General features: G+C 38.6%; 2 protein-coding genes across 3 annotated transcripts; both read right to left on the bottom strand.

Moving 5' to 3' along the window:
• Window positions 1–586: 586 nt before the first annotated feature.
• Window positions 587–11,192, bottom strand: nxf1a (nuclear RNA export factor 1a). Of its 2 annotated transcripts, XM_058650250.1 has the most exons (22): window positions 11,108–11,192; window positions 9,969–10,028; window positions 8,793–9,003; window positions 8,228–8,390; window positions 8,055–8,138; window positions 7,852–7,956; window positions 7,531–7,611; window positions 7,277–7,346; window positions 6,993–7,081; window positions 6,794–6,901; window positions 6,592–6,701; window positions 4,215–4,251; window positions 3,956–4,024; window positions 3,727–3,782; window positions 2,880–2,987; window positions 2,446–2,504; window positions 1,996–2,111; window positions 1,852–1,894; window positions 1,682–1,760; window positions 1,193–1,375; window positions 1,051–1,111; window positions 587–962 (listed from the first exon to the last, which is right to left on the bottom strand). In XM_058650250.1, the coding sequence occupies exons 1-22, from the start codon at window positions 11,175–11,177 to the stop codon at window positions 924–926; spliced, it is 2,001 nt and encodes a 666-aa protein (XP_058506233.1). In that variant the 5' UTR covers window positions 11,178–11,192; the 3' UTR covers window positions 587–923. The 2 variants fall into 2 exon arrangements, with proteins under 2 accessions (XP_058506233.1, XP_058506234.1); XM_058650251.1 differs by lacking the exons at window positions 9,969–10,028; window positions 11,108–11,192 and adding an exon at window positions 10,096–10,342.
• Window positions 11,193–12,050: 858 nt separating this feature from the next.
• LOC131473060 (inositol-trisphosphate 3-kinase B-like) lies at window positions 12,051–14,851 on the bottom strand. Its single transcript, XM_058650578.1, has 6 exons — window positions 14,847–14,851; window positions 14,145–14,438; window positions 13,251–13,455; window positions 13,045–13,146; window positions 12,464–12,535; window positions 12,051–12,345 (listed from the first exon to the last, which is right to left on the bottom strand). Exons 1-6 carry the CDS (start codon window positions 14,849–14,851, stop codon window positions 12,091–12,093), a joined length of 933 nt encoding a protein of 310 aa, XP_058506561.1. The 3' UTR covers window positions 12,051–12,090.
• Window positions 14,852–16,252: the final 1,401 nt, after the last annotated feature.

Raw genomic sequence — 16,252 nt, 5'->3', positions numbered from 1 at the left:
TGAGGTCAAAATTGTTTACACTCAAATATAACTTGGTTATTCATTACCAGTCTCCCCAATCACAGATTTAAGGTCCCTTAAAACTCAATATAACGTCCATGGTCCGTGCCCAGATTATTAAACACACAATTGAAGGTCTGAACACTGCTTTTAAGTAAACCCATAACACTGAAATAAAAATATGTGGTCTAGACTGTGATTAAGATCTAATTATCTCAGTAAATTATTCCTAATTATTAGGATCTTAAAACATGTTTTAATATTCTGTACTGTAGAATATTCTGGTATTCTGTACCAATTATCCATAATGTAAACAAATAAGGGCTAAAAGGTTCATTATAAAATGTCAAACATTTAAGATTTTAACATTTAATGTAGGTTTTTGTATTTCATGACTTGAATTGAGAAACATGTCTCATAAGCTAATATATCAATATTACACCTTTTTATGTATAAATGTCTGCTCAGCTATTGAGAAGACAAATACCCGTACTGATGTAGATCAAATCAAAATGTAGATTTTTTTTTTTATAGCTCCTGAATAAACATTCAAGCTCAATGTCTCCTTACAGATAGTGAAATGTGGCAGTTTTGAAAAAAAAACCTTTTTTTATTATTTAACACAATGCAACAGATTCAGATAAACAGATTTGGCCATTTTGTCCTTATTCCTATGCAAACATGTAGATTTCTGATTCCTATACACACACCATCAAAACTATGGTTGTGATGACAGCCAATGATTGCATCACAACAGCAGTTTTGGTCAAATTGTTGACATTGGGCTGCTAAAACAAAGCAACTAATAGTAAACGTGATCTACCTTATTGTTAATAAAACAAGAGGTCAACAGTAAAGGATAAAACAAAAGGCATAAATAAAATGACTGCAAATTTTATTTCACAGAAGCGTGATTCAACTCTTCATTTGATGAACGCCACATCAGGGATCTGGCCTTCAGTCTGAAAACAGAAACAACATATTAGAACCTTGCTATAAAAAGGACACAACTGAGCATAAATTAAAATAACTACTCTAAGTCATTATTACCTTTAATTGAGTGAAGATTTGCGCAGCTCGGTTGAAATCCCATTCATTATCTTGCAAACATCTGGGACAGAGAGCACATGTTAAGATATTTTAAATTAATTAACTCCATAAATCTTTTCTCACACAAAAAAACAAGACTTACTTTTGGGACCATTCCAGGTTCATGCCAGACTTCTGTGAGAAGGCAGTCAGCATCTCCTGCTGTGGTGCAGTGAGAGTGGGTACAGGGCTAGAAGATGGAGTTGGGGCAGGAGCCACAAAGGCACGGCGGATCTCCTCTGTTGTGGCCATGCGGATGAAAATCTGGTCGTTCACGATGCACAAACTGTCAAAAAGAAAACAAAAAAAAAAACAGAAAAACAAATAAGTGTGAAAGTTTAAGGTAATTCAAACAAGAGTGGACCTTCTACCCTTGGCCCATGTGAATGATAATTGAAAAACTAGGTTCAGAAATATATACTAATTTGAAACCAATCTTAAATAACTACTTCTCAATAAATCCTACAATCAAATGGCCAATTTGGTGTTAAAATACTGACTTACAAAACAGACAATACATAAATGAACTGTTGTTAAAACAAGATGGACAACAAGAAGATAAGAGAGACCAGTGGGAGCTCACTAAACTTACCCAGAACCCCCTGCTGGGACTGTGACAAAAACCCGAGAAAAGGCCATGGTGGAGTCTCGGGATTTACCATCAACAGCAACTGTAAAACAGACATGACCTGGATTAGGAATAAAAATCATACGGGAGTAGATGAGAACCACATTTGTATGTATTATGAGCAAAACACTGACCTTCTTTGAAGACACCACTCACTGTGAATGACAGTAGCGTGTTCTGTAAATAAACCGTTTTCAAGAATTAATACAGAGAAGGATTCACATTGAAGGGAAGAGACCAATGACAAGAGATGGCAAACTGAACAAACATGAACTTACTGTGCAGGTGTTTACATCGATAGTAAAGGAGGCGATGTCATGCTGCGTTTTGGGCAACTCGTTGAGGAAAGCCACCACATTCAGTCGTGTGTGCTTCAGCAATCGAAATCTCATCGCTAAATAAGAGGTGAGATTGAGAGGGAAATCACAAAAAATTATTGACTCTCAAATATTCAAATTCCTTGACAGATCAACAACCTGATGGGTGATTAATGTGGCGATACAACAACGAAAATGAGGCCATCACTAGGTAGTAACTAGGATACAGCATCTGTGGGCAGAGCTAAAAAGCCCCTTTTACTCAAATAGTGCGTTTTTTTCTCTCTCCATATATTAAGCCCAGAAACTGATATTAATTCCATACAGATTATGGAAAATTACATCTGCATTTGGATTCTTTATCATTTCTGTGAGTAAAATCTGTGCAGATCAGATGACGGTTAAACTCACTGGTGTCTTTGATCCTTTTCAGGTTTCGAGTGTCTTTGTGATACTCTCCCAGACTGCTCCTAAACAAACAAGAGAAGAGATCTTTAGAGAGAATATAGGGGACTGTGGCTACATCCTTAGACGTGCAGTTTCATTTCAAAAGATGATTGATCTCCAATAAGATGTTGCATACATTCTTCATGTGTACACTGCGGTTATCAGGAAAGGATATACAGTATTTACAGGAGGTTGCATTAAATAATATGAGCAACATAGAGCAATTTTCCAAAAATACCAACAATCAGATGTAACAGTCACTGGAAGCAGAGTTAGGAAGGCAGTGCATTCACTGCTGGTAGTCAAGTCCCACACACAGAGAGTTGGTGGAGTGAAACGGTGATTCACCTGGTAACCTCGCATTCTGATAATCCTGAAAGCAGCTTTAGTGTTCTCACCTGGAGGGGTTCTGGGTAGAGTAAGGCGTTGTAAGGGATAACGATGCTCCGTCATGGTAAGCATCCAGAAGAGGCTGCCTGTCACCAGAGTCATATATACTGTAGTACCTGGAGAACAGTCACATGTTAGTTTTTCTTGTGTTAACTTCTGTGCCCTTGCAATTATAACTTGCCACCAAACCTTTTTACAAAAACTGTTGTTTTAAGGGTTCGGCATTTTAACTCTGGTTCTCATGTGATCAGCATCAACCTTATCAAATCACAACACAAACTTCAGTGCCTAAGTTGTTTACATTAGCTGCCATTTTGTCCACATCATATACAGTGACCAGACACATTTCACTCATGTTTGCTAATGTGTCTGATCAGAATCCACATCACTGGGACAGGGAATCTTAATAAAAAGGACACCTCATGTGCATTTGATTTGAATGTCTATTCAAAAAAAAGATATGATACAAATGCAAATGTGAACATGATATTTAAAATGACTGCATAATAATCATTTACATTGGTTCCCAAACAAATATTACAAAACTGTTTTTACTGTATTATTACATTAATTATTGTTTTAATTGTTACGTTTTATTTGTTATGCAAATTCAAATAATTACTAACAACTTTCAAAAAAAAGACAGTCTTAAATATTGCTGGCATTTTACTGTTTCAGAGATAAGCACTGATTAGAAGATTTAGCATCGACATCAGGTAAAACACAAATGACACCAAACCCTAGTTGGAAAAGCAGTAGTACTGGTTAATACCAACATTAACAGCACACTTACCCGTCAAAAACAGCAACAACCAAGCAAAAAATAAAATAAAATCAACCAATATAGAAACTCACTGTTGCAAGAAGCCAAGAATGGGAGCCTTGATTTCTTCAGATCCAAAACAGCTGCCCTGGATTGTCAAATGGAAAAATGTTTGTCAAGTAATTAAAGAACACAACATAGTTTAAACTCTTACTTGTGAAATAACCTAACAAAATAAACACACTGGAGAAATTACACACAAAATGTCACATGTACCACAGTAAAAATATTTAATCAATCGAATAGAATAAAACAGGGAACCTTGCAAGGAGGAATTGTGGTTGGTGTTTCTACATCAAATCCAATAGGTGGGGGTAGATCTTGACCATCCTAAAAAAAAAGAAAAAAAGAGCACACTTGTGAAAAAACATACAGGTTATGACTTTTGCAATAATGGCCAGATACATGAAGACGGGACATGAATACAAGGTGTTTTATTATGCACTAAAGCTCAGTGTGGTTCCATCACAAACAGATCATGAAAGAAGGCTCAATAAAATAAATAACTGCATGGACTCACCAGTTTCAGAAGCCGGGGAAACCTCTGCCGCACAGCACTGGTACAGGAAGAAAAACCAAGAGCAAGAAAGTTATCATCACAAAAACAAACACACAAAAATAACATTCAAAACATTGATATCATGGTCAGTCACACCTGCGGGCCCACTTATGTCACTTTGTGCATTTCTGTCACAGTAATTCTAAGCCCTTATGTCATGTACAGGCAACATGAACCCAGTTTCACCTTAACCAGTCTCTCAAGGGATTTATTCCTCTTTGATTTCAAGCAAATTAGCAAATGGTCTATCATACCCACTCTTGTCTTCTGTTAATGCTGTGCTCTCTGACAGTTCGCCCACCCCAAAGTGTACTTACCAGCAAGTATACTTACCGTCTTCCCCAGTTAGGAGCTCTACACAGATATGACAATGGGAAGCAACACAAGCACACTTTTCTAGGGACCACACATATTCAAATATGCAGAAACCCACAATTTACCAAACTGTACTGAAAACCAGCAAACACAACCATTTGTAATTTATGAAATAAAGACTTTATGGACTTTATGAAATAAAGACTTTATGGCTGGGAGAAAGGTGGCTGTCAGTCTCGTGTTATTTTCCCGCCAAGATGTCAGGGAGCAGATGAATCTAGGTCACCACAAAACCAAACAGGGTCTGGGTAAAAGAAATATAAAGTAAAACGCACACAGACAATAGCACAAGTAGTTCAACATTAAAAAGAGATGACAATCACTCATCAGTATGTGAGTGAATCAGCCAGAGGGTGCCAATGAATATCAGCGAAGAAAGACAACCTGGGAACGGAACTCAACAAAAGGCAGAGCTGGCCTCACAGTGAGCTGAACCCAGCAGTCCCACCAGTCATCCTTTAGTTTTCTCTGACTGCACAAGCGGAAATTTTGTCAGTATCTCACAGCCACCATACATTTTAAAACATGACTCTTCACGTGTGTAGTAACTGGACACAATGTTATAACTGGTGGTGTGTCATTTTGTTTGTTGGCGTTGAGTCCCACACCTCAGCTTACAGAAGAAGTGGGATATCATTAAGTGCTCAACTAATTAAATTTTATACTCTTCTACGATGAATTCTTCACACCCATCAGAAATGGCAACTGTGTGTTTCCACTTATTTTGACTTTTCTCAGGCCATTTTCAGTTCAGAGCATACGTCCTTTGGTAGTTAGTTATGGATATATTTCAAACTGTCCACTTCATTTGCTGAACAGAAGAGGCCAGTTGTAGGCCAAAAAGATCCAAGTTAGTGAAAGACTGCCATCTCTCTTTGGCTCATCACTGGTCATTGATAAATGCCGTGTATCACCCTCTACATAAGCCCAACACCTCTTCCCGTAAAGTCCCATCTTCTTAATTTCTTCTGGGATTATTCTTAGTGAGCGAGAGCTCATGGGGACTGAGGCTGAGTAATCGTGACTGTGCCTGCCTTAGGTTGTCCCAAGATTTTGAGGTGGGATCTTACCCGTCATGGGCTATCCAGCCTTCCATACTCGCCTGATACAGGGGGCCGAATGGGCAAAAGTGCTATGAGGGGATGGACATGATTGACTGTTGATTTTCTTTGTTTTATCCAAACATTTGTCGAGACAACTGAATTGCCCTCAGTCCAACAACACACTATTATAAATTACAGTCGAGACTGTTTTAATTCATATTTTTTAAATTGAGATTATGCTTGACACGTGTGACGATAATGTTTAAAATGTGTTCCTTGTTAAGAGCTTTATGTATCAGCAACTGTGTGGTGGCATTTTACAGCAGTTCATGAGAAAACTAACCAGGATGTCAGCAGGAGTGCTTGGTCCAGCATCACTACGGACCATAACTGAGAATGTAGAATGTAGAAGGACACTACACAACAAGGCGAAAAACTGTCAGTGAAAACTGAAAGGAAAACAATGTAAAAGTGCATTGCGATTAGGTCCTCACAGCAAGTTTCCTTAAAGAAAATTTTGTTCAAAAAAAAAAAAAAAAAGGGAAACAATCCCCAACCATGAAGAAAAGTGAAACACAAAATTACCGTTAATTTGAACCAATTGCAAATAAACCGCCCCCTGGCCCATACGCACAACATAGACATTATGAGACACTACATACAGAGAAATACAGGGAGTTAGCAGTGAATGTTAGTTGGCTATTCTTGGTCCCCAAGTTCATCCTTGACTGTCAGGGAAATGCTTATGATTATGCAGGCCTCTTGCACACACACTCAATGGTTTGACTGATCCTTTGCATCACACTGCCACTTATTCTTGCTACACAAGATAGACTCATGGACATCCCTAAAGGAACAGTCACCACTGTCTCCCCTTCACAGAAGCTCATGTCCTCATGCCCCAAAAATCACTGACTGACCTGATGTATAAAGCCTGGTCCTTGAAGTAGCTACACAGTGGGTTCCTGTTTAGCCACAGCTCCACCAGTTTCAGGCCTTTCAACTTGTCCAGCTCTCGGTCTGACTTTAGCTAGAGGGTGCCACAAAGCAAGATGGTGTGAGGGGAAGATTTTTTAAAAATGCCTTGTTATTCATCCCAATCAAATGCAGAGCCGGCCTCACCTCATTGTGGGAGAGGTTAAGAACTTTCAGATTAGGCACCTTTGTGACCAATTCAGCAAGTTCCTCCAGTTTGTGAATGCGGTTGTTGCTCAGGTTTAAGCAGGCCAGCTGGAAAAAAAATCAAATGAACAATGATTCATTTAAACCAACAGCACAACAATAGCCAAGAGTTATGTCACTCTTGTCATATTTATATTACCTCTGGAATGTGTCCTGCAATAACCGATATGACAGCTTCCATGTGAGTCTTCCGATTCAAGGTGACTTCAATTTTTTGGGACACCAGGTCTGTTGTGTAAAATAGCAATCAAAATACGTTACAAAATTAATTAAATTAAATAATTTTCTGTCAGTTAAGTAATAAAATTAAGCTCTGCAAAGTTTAGATTTTTAACTCCAGTATATACGAGCCACCTGTCAATAAGTTAACTTACAACATAGAAAGACTAGTTAAGACAAGAGACGAATGAGGAGTATAATTACCTGGGTCTGTCCGGATGTTGTTTAAGTCAAGCGACTGTTGGGAGGCATCAAAGCGTTTTCCCATGCATTGCTGTGGAAGACAACAACAAACAACATGAGCAACCACATGTGAGTCATATTTATTTGAATGTTACCGATCAACATTTAAATTGAAGTGTTAATCAGAGAGACAATTTTGAAATTGTTGAATTTGAAACCATTGTATTTATGCAATTGTAGTCATCATCGCCATGACAGTGCCAACTCTGACTCACCTTTAGGTGCTCCAAATGTTCAGACTTCAAGTCAGATGCAAGGAAGGCTGGTGGAGCATGTGGGTTGACGTGAACCTCCACCTTAACAGAACAAACATCAGGTAACATGAGAAAAATTAGTTAATAGGATAGTAAAACAGATGTGCTTCAGATGGAGTCTTGATTTATGGTGAATTAATTGTTTTTGAAAAATAGTTTTCCTTGCATTGCTCAGAATCAGTAACCATAAAGAGAGGCATATTTTGGCCCATCCTATACCATTCTGAGTCAGTTAAAGAACTTAACTTGTGGTCTGCATGTCACCCTTATCTGACAACATACCTTGTAACCATCCGAGTCTGTGATCTTGTGAGAACATTTACGTAAAGCAATGGCAGCAGGGGCATCATCCAAATAGAAATGAGCCCTATCGTGGTCAACATGGAACTGGATGGTGGAGAGAGAGGGGGGTGGTTTATTGTTGTTTCTATATCATGACTACAACTTAAAAAACAAGGAATATTGATGAGGGTACTGAACCCTACCTGTACAGGTGTAAAGGTAACTGAACAGATGTTCTGAAGAGCTGTCAGTAACCATTTCTTGTCATATTTCCTTCCATGTGGTATCTGTCAAACACAAATATGACAATGTGATCTCTTTTATCAGGTTAAAAAAAGTAACATGTTATTACAAATGTGACTTTAAATATACACACTGTAACTTTAGACCAGCCCGACTGGTTTTTTCCTCCTCCTCCACTGCCGCCCCCTCCACCTCTGTCTCTGAAGCCACCACCTCCTCTTCCACCTCCTCCTTTTCCCGGACGCCTGTCTCTAAATCGCACATCTCCTTTCCGATGAGGTGGGCGATATGGGTGTCTAAAGAAGACAAAAAGGGGGAAAGTATTGAAGGAATCCACCTGAAAGCTTTAGTTGAGGAACCAGATAATTTTCTGAGGCTAAAAAAAGAGGCACAGAAGTTCCTGGTCTGTGTAATGTTTTTTCTTCCCCCAAATGATCAGGGAATACCTGAAGCTGTGTTTATGGTGTAATTTCTAAATGTATATGAAACTAACAAGCCCTAAGTAAATAGTTTGTACATTTTTGATTCTTCAACTACTAAAAGCACAAAAGATTCCCATTTGGGTTTTTTTTATAATATAATGCAAAGTTGACTTGGAAATCTAGAAACTTAAATCTGCATTTTTTTTTAAAAAAGAAAATAAAGCCATAAATACTATATTCCGGAACACACTGGCTGGGTTATTCAGTCACACTCACGATCTGTACTGGGAGCCATCCTGAGTGTTACTATCACTCATCGTTACATCTCCATCATTGTCGTCAAGCCTGGACCGTGGTCCAGGACCACCAAAGTCACTGGAGTGACCTCCTCGCTGGCGGTCTCTGCGAGTGCGGTCATGCATACCACCTCTGTTATAGCTTCTGCCCTTTCGGTTGCGAAACTGTGGTCCGGTTCTGTCATCGTGCTCTGATAGAAAATTTAAAAATGAATCAGACTGTGATATATATGACATAATTAATGTATTTCATCAAATAGAAAACAAATGGTCCAGCCAAATATACACAATCCTGCCAGTACATGAAAGAGGGGCCCATTCAGATCTGGCATAACATCCAGATCCTGTGAGATCCCATCACAATGGGACGTCTCCTTTGACCAATTGAGACTGGATCTTATGTCCAGACGTACACAAAGATCATATCTATGCAAAGTCAAACTTGATTTTAACGGTACAGGTGTCTCCACTACTGATGTGTTTGAGTTCATCTGTGTCCGTTTGGCCATTAGAAAAAATTAATAATGTGACAAACAGCGTTTATGTTGTGGTGTCGGCTATGAAGAAATCAATTTATGAGCCAGAGAAGTGTAAAAATACGGTGCAACACCTGTGAGTCAGAGTACATCAACTAGGGGTTCTCTTTTACCCTTCTTTCTGGGGGACATATTGAATTGATGCATGCAAAATATCTGACCAAATGTTACCAACCACTTCCAAAGTAGTTTTTGAGACACATGGAGTGTATTTAGTCCTGCGCTTAGCACTGTTTCAGTTAATGTTAATGCCAGGTCTGAGCTGGGCCAAATGTCCCTGTATGATTTTTTATTTTTTTTATTTTTTCAAAAACAAACAAAAAAACCTGTATGATTACAGTGTATAAAATCACATAAATGAAATGGTCTTTTCCTCATTTAACGGGATCTTAATAACTGATCACAATATATGTTTTGTTTTTTTTTAAACATAAAATATCAAAAGTATTTTAGACTTGTTAAGGAACAAAATATGCTACACTACTCTAAATCTGCAGTATTAGATTAGTGCTAAATCTGCAGTAACTGTATTTTTGATACACACACGAGTATTTAACTCGAGTTATTTAAATATAACACCTGTTTTAAATGCACACGTTGCCTCGTACTTATAGCTTTACCTCGTGGGACCATGATATCAGTGCTTCTGACATCTCTTCTCGCCATAAAATCTCCTTGGTCTAAATCAGAACAATAGAAGTAGCAGAACATGTAAGGTTACTGGTGTAGAGTACAGGGAGTTCTTACCGTTGTAGTGATGCCCACCATCCGCCATGTCTCGATTATTGTTGGACAAAACAAAAAAACCCACAAACTTCGGTGGTTAATAATGACGTATACTGTCTGTCTTTCATGCGTCACAAGGCAATTATTCAAATGGAACGCAGAACATAACGTAAAGAACAAATGTTAAAAGACAACAACGATCGCGGTCACAGGGGATGGTCTTTAGCAGTTAGCACGGCTGCTTTCTTTAACTGCGTGTGTTGACCGGAAGAGGAAGTACTACTTTCAGCTTCCGTGTCACAAAATGGCTCCACCATTTGAAAATATACAAACTGAATTAAAGTCTAAGATTATCACATTGTTGACAAAAAATACTGATTATGATGATGATAAAAACATTAAAGGAACAGTGATAACTAATTAAATGTTCATTACTTGTTCACAGATTTGCCTATTCTTTTGATTTAGGTTTAATTAAAAGCTTCCAGTTATACATTTTTGTGGAGTATATGTATTCCAGTGCCAAAACTCCAACAAATAAATGGTAGAATATAGGTCTGCAACTAAAAATAATTTTCATTGTTGATTAATCTGGCAAATGTTTCCTTGATAAATGGATTAGTTATTAATAAAACGTGTTGTGTATTTACCTGCTCCCATAATGACGAAAAAAAATGTTTTGATCCTAAACCAAAACTTTTCACTTTACTGTCATGGACAGGGAAACATAGAACACATTCAAATTTAAGAAGCGCAAACGACACCTTTATTTTATATTATAAAACACTGCTAACAAATCTATATCCAAATACTGCCTCTTACTGGTGACCTCTTCACCAGGTGTTAGTAATCCTCTAATTGCTGGACCCTACACACTGCGCATGCTCGGAATTCACTGTTTTTTTTTAAAGGAATTATGACAACCTGACAAAAGGTAGAGCGACGCCGGTACACGTCAACTGTTCCCCCCTGACGTGTAACTAGATTATGTGGCTGACTTACCTGGAGGCAAAAGCTAGTTACCAAGACTCACCGTCATTCACCTTACGTGTCACCACCAGGTTGCGGAAGCATCTCTGGAACCAAATCCCGCGTCTATCCATCCTGCAACCTCCTGTCAGAACTTTTCTGCGCCGTTTATATAAAACACAACACCGATTTATTTTGGGAGAAAAATATTTAACCGTTTAGCACAGTTTCACCTCAGTCAGGTTAGTGGCCAATTGGGGTGAGATAGCATTAGCCAGTAGTTAGCATTACTTTAGTGGCGGGGCAACACTCACAGATATAATACGACAATAGTTACTGATAAATAACTTGTTTTTATCCGTAGTAAAATATTTAAAGATGAGTGTAATATGTGGAGCTTGGGCACCTGTCTGTTGAGTCGGGTCGGGTGACATCCGTTAGTCTGCGTCACTTTTCGTCAGTAATTGGTATGAAATAGAGCATGGCGCCACCTGTTGGACGGGTTTCAACGAAAAGGAGTGAGTGAAATGCTTGGGTCAGGACTGGAGGATGGAAAATTATTTTACTTTTACAGCAGGGGTGGTCGATATAGCCAAAGAATGATCAACATTAATATTTTTTAAAATACAATAGTAATATCTTGATTTTTAGTATATGAAAAATCTCAGAGCCCCATTTTACAGTGCCTCTTATTCCCTTTTTTTGGTTTTGAAGAGTGATAAATAATAAACCGGAGAAACTACCATTTTCAAGGAATACTGTTTTGATATTATTATTTTTAAAATGATTGGAATTTATGGACTTGTAGAGCTGTTACCCATTTATTGGACTAATACAATTACAAGTTACCTTTCAGATTAGGTGGTTAAAAACCAGACGAGATTGTTTTAAAACCCCTGATCCTTCAAGCTTGTGAAGACAGATTTCCCAAGATCAAGCGCTCTTCTGTTTTTTATTCTAGTAAATGAAACAAAGTTGCTTATAGGTGTGTAACAGCATCCTTTGTGTCCACCTAATCTTGAGTGTCAACCACTGCATCCGTCTGCTTCAAGTAACACTCTTCTCCTCTCTACCACTGTCCTCCTGCTCACAGGAGGCCATACTGATACCCTGACTCAGAGACGTGATGAGGGAACTCAGACCAATCAGGTAGCCATCCTCCCTGCTCCCCTCAGTCCATGGAATGTTGTGTCGGAGTTTGAACGTCTCATACACGGGGGTCGTCTTCCCAAAGTCTATCATCCACACATTCGCCTTGCTGCTGCTGTGGTCGTGGACAAAGAGAAGTGAGCTGCCAATCACCTGATCATGTCAAACATAAAAAAAAAAATGTGAACTGAGTATGATACAAAAATAAAGTGAAAAGCGATAAATTAAAGCAGAAATTTGGGGAAAGAGGAAGATATGTCTGTAAGCCTACCTCATGCGTTCTGAAAAATGGAGAATTCATCAGCGTGTCATTCAGGGCCACTAGTCTGGAGTGATATGCTTTCTGAGAGCAGAGACCAAGGGAAAAGCCTGAAACACTTGTAACTTGCAATTTTACCATAGGGTAAAAAACAAAGGCGATAATGACTGCAAGAAATATCTTAGCTGAAATTATGGCAGTAAAGGAGAAACTCACGATTTCCATTATAAAATTTTGTTTAAAATTTAAAACTGATTTTTATTTGACTTTCTTTTGTTTCTACATGTATAGCATTACATTATTCACCATTGCAGTGCTTTTTTGTACATATAAAGTAAATCATAGCACACCCCTCAGGTGTACCTTTCAGTTTTATATATATATATATCTATCTATATATATATATAGATAGATATATATATGTATGTATATATGTATATATATTTATACATATATATACATACACTCTACCCCTGCATTCACCTGTAATTGTGCATGATTTTATTTCTTTTAATCACTATAGTTTGATTATGGGCACATAAAAACATGAGCACTGTAATATAACTAATATTTCTAGAATAGGCAGAACTGACCAGGATGTCCATCTGGCTCCTGGTGAAGTAGAGCAAAGCCTGTGTGACTTGAGCTAAAGTCCGAGTCTTTCTGAGGTCATGTTGGACACTGCCATCCTCCATCTTTTCTCAAATAGACAGAAACACAACAGACACATGTTTATTGAGTAATGGGCAATTCTGGGTCAAAGGAGTTGTACAGAGACTGTACTGGCTTTCACACTTACCATGATGCCCTCAATCCTGAAGCCTAGTGTGGATGTAGAAGTGGTTGTATCCCTCCACTGGAGGTAGCGCCACTTGGTCACACCACTTTGTGCGTGTTCTTCTTCAGACAGAGCGGCCGGGTCTATTTTCACCATTTTCTGGTACATGTCACTTCGCAGGGTGGCTTTAATCTGAGCTTTGACAAGTTCCTCCTCCTGGTATGTCCTGAGAAGGAAATGCCCACATAGTACATTATTTATAGCTACATGAAATAACCTGTATTTACAATGTTTGTACTTACAGTTTTGTGTTAAAGGAGCCATGTGAGAAACATATCAGGTCACCACCACCACCACTTCCAAACAATTATCAGAAAAGATAATGCTCATTAACATTTAATTTAATAAGATAAATGTTAGTTTTTAATTACATTACTAAATCACTGTCATGTACAAAATAATGGTGCATAAAAGTCTCATTTATAATAGTGATGAAACAGTCTTGAAGTGGAAATTAATTGGTTTTCAATGGACACAACATTTAAGGTAACATGAATGACAGATATTCAAAGTACGTAAAGTAAAACAGAAATATTCCATGACAATTATATAAATCAATCTGCTAATGAGATCATACAAAAAAATAGAAAACTTTAGAAAAGCTGCTAAATGGACCTTGTGTGTTCTTGATTTATTTTTAAATCAATAGTGAATGTATTGAAGGTAACTATTTGACCATTCCAGGTGTACACTCAAATATTAATATAAATAGTATAAGACCAAAACAAAAACGTGCATGTTTATTCAGTAGTAAGCACAATATATCGCAAAGTACAGGTCTCTGTAAACCACACAGCGCTTTTCAATCACACTTGCACTCTTCATCTGTGGAGGAAAAGTTGCTCTCAAACCTACCTGACTCCCATCTTGCAGTCCATGATAACAGGCCTCTTCAGACCCTTCAGCAAGTCCTCCAGACGCATGTAGCGCTGCTCCCCCCTGGTGATGATGCCGTGGTACTGCGGGACAAAGGGTCTCAGCGGATCTCTCATCAGGCAGTCCAAGCACTTTGCCTCCCCTTCACTGTACAATTTCAGCACCTCCCCTCTCTCACTCAGCTGGAAGTTGCCTGGTGACACCAGCGTCAAAGGGACGAAGGATAAAATGAATTCATATATTTCCACATCCTTCTGTGAAACAGCACTGTGACTGCAAAACAAAGAACCCCATAACATGGTGACACATGATCTGAATGGTTTAGATCAAGTATATTTATGTGAAAATGAATGAATTAAAAGGGATAAAACCAATATTTAAGCTACTAACAATAGTGTAGAGAAATACACACAGTGCTAATGTGCTGTGCTTGTATCAAGTATGGGGAGCTAACCCATGTAAGATTTGCTCATCAGTGGTAATGGAAAGCATCAGTAACACAAATAGGCCAGTGATGGTTTGACACATACATGTAGTGTTTGAGTGCTAGTGAGTTTTTTACACATATATGTATATATATATATATACATATATATATATATATACATATATAGAATTCTGGTAGCTGACGTCACACAATTCCACCATGCAACACTCTGAACCAAAACAACACAATTTTGCCCCATGCTTCGCTGGTTGTTTTTATATAAAGTAAAGATGGTGGACAGCTGTTGTGCCCCAGGATGACAAAACAGTTGGGTACAAGCAAACAGCCTTTCCTGCTGAAATGGCAGTGTAAACAAGCTGAGTCACGTAGTGTCTGAAGCTCCGTATGAAGCCACATGCCTTGATGTCCAGCCAGCTGGACCCAGGAACTTTGCCGCTGCAGTGACCAGTGCATCATGGTCAGGAAGGTTTTCCAGGAGCGATACTGAGACACAAAAGCACAACAGATAACTTTAAGTCCTCATGCGAAGCAAATACTGAGTTTTGAACACAACAGAAAAAGGTTTACTGCTGTCCCTGTCGACCACTGGAGTCTGAAGTTGTTAAAGTTCAGGATCTATTATGCATTTGTAGTATGGCGTGCTTCTGGTATACAGGTCTAAAGCTTATCCCAGCATGCAGATTGCATTTTTGAAATGTTAAGAAGTACAGCGATATTTGAGCTATAAATAGAAACAGCCTTGCTTGAGGCTTACACTGCTGTGTTTTTACAGCAACCATAAAGGATGTTTGAAGCAGAAGCTTACTATACAAAGAAAGGTAGACACCTCTCTGGTATGTGAAGGCTTCCGTAGGTCCCTCACAATGTTTGGGAAGGGAAAGGGATGAGCAGAAGCGTCTTCCGTTTGTTACAATCTACAATTTCACCATTAGATGTCACTGGACCCTTAAAGTAAACCTAATAAAACCTATCCCCTCACATCCTGATAATATATGTGAGACTGAGCATACTATGCAAGATTAACACCTTCTAGTGTACCAAACAGGTGTTTCACAGTCCATTCTCCACAGCTATGAGTTTTGTATATTCACAAAACACAGGCATGTAGAGGAACCAAACAGAAGAAGTAGTACACTATGACTGAAAAGAACACGTTTGAAGAAAGGGGCTTTGTTTATCATTATATTTTCAGCTTTAGTGCTGATTTCACACACTGAAAAAAAGAGAATTTGCCTAATCCTCTTCCAACTGTCAGCACCCCTCTACCCTTATATTTCTACCAGCAGCAGACGCTGGACATGCAAATAACATTCAAATCTGTTCTGGTCAAAGTCCTCATTCAATCCAATGCAAATGACCAGGACCATATGTGCAAAGAAGAGGTGTAATGCTAAGACTAAAAAATATCATTGTTTGTTAATCTCAGTCGTTCTCACCTTCCTGAATGTCTCCCTCCTTTTGCCAACATCCTCTCCCTCACTGAAGACCTCATCACTCTCTGCTGAGGAGAAGTTGACCGAGGAGCAGGAGGAGGTGGAGGTGGAAGTGGAGGAGGAGGAGTGTAAAAGCCTGGAGAGGAATGGATGTTTGGATGACTTCTGATGTGTTGTGAAGCCCCCTCTCACTGGCAGCAGCTCCA

This window comes from Solea solea, chromosome 14, assembly GCF_958295425.1.
Source record: "Solea solea chromosome 14, fSolSol10.1, whole genome shotgun sequence".
Lineage (NCBI taxonomy): Eukaryota > Metazoa > Chordata > Actinopteri > Pleuronectiformes > Soleidae > Solea > Solea solea.
The sequence above is the reverse complement of the archived record's forward strand: the minus strand, read 5'-3'. Positions and strand labels throughout refer to the sequence as shown.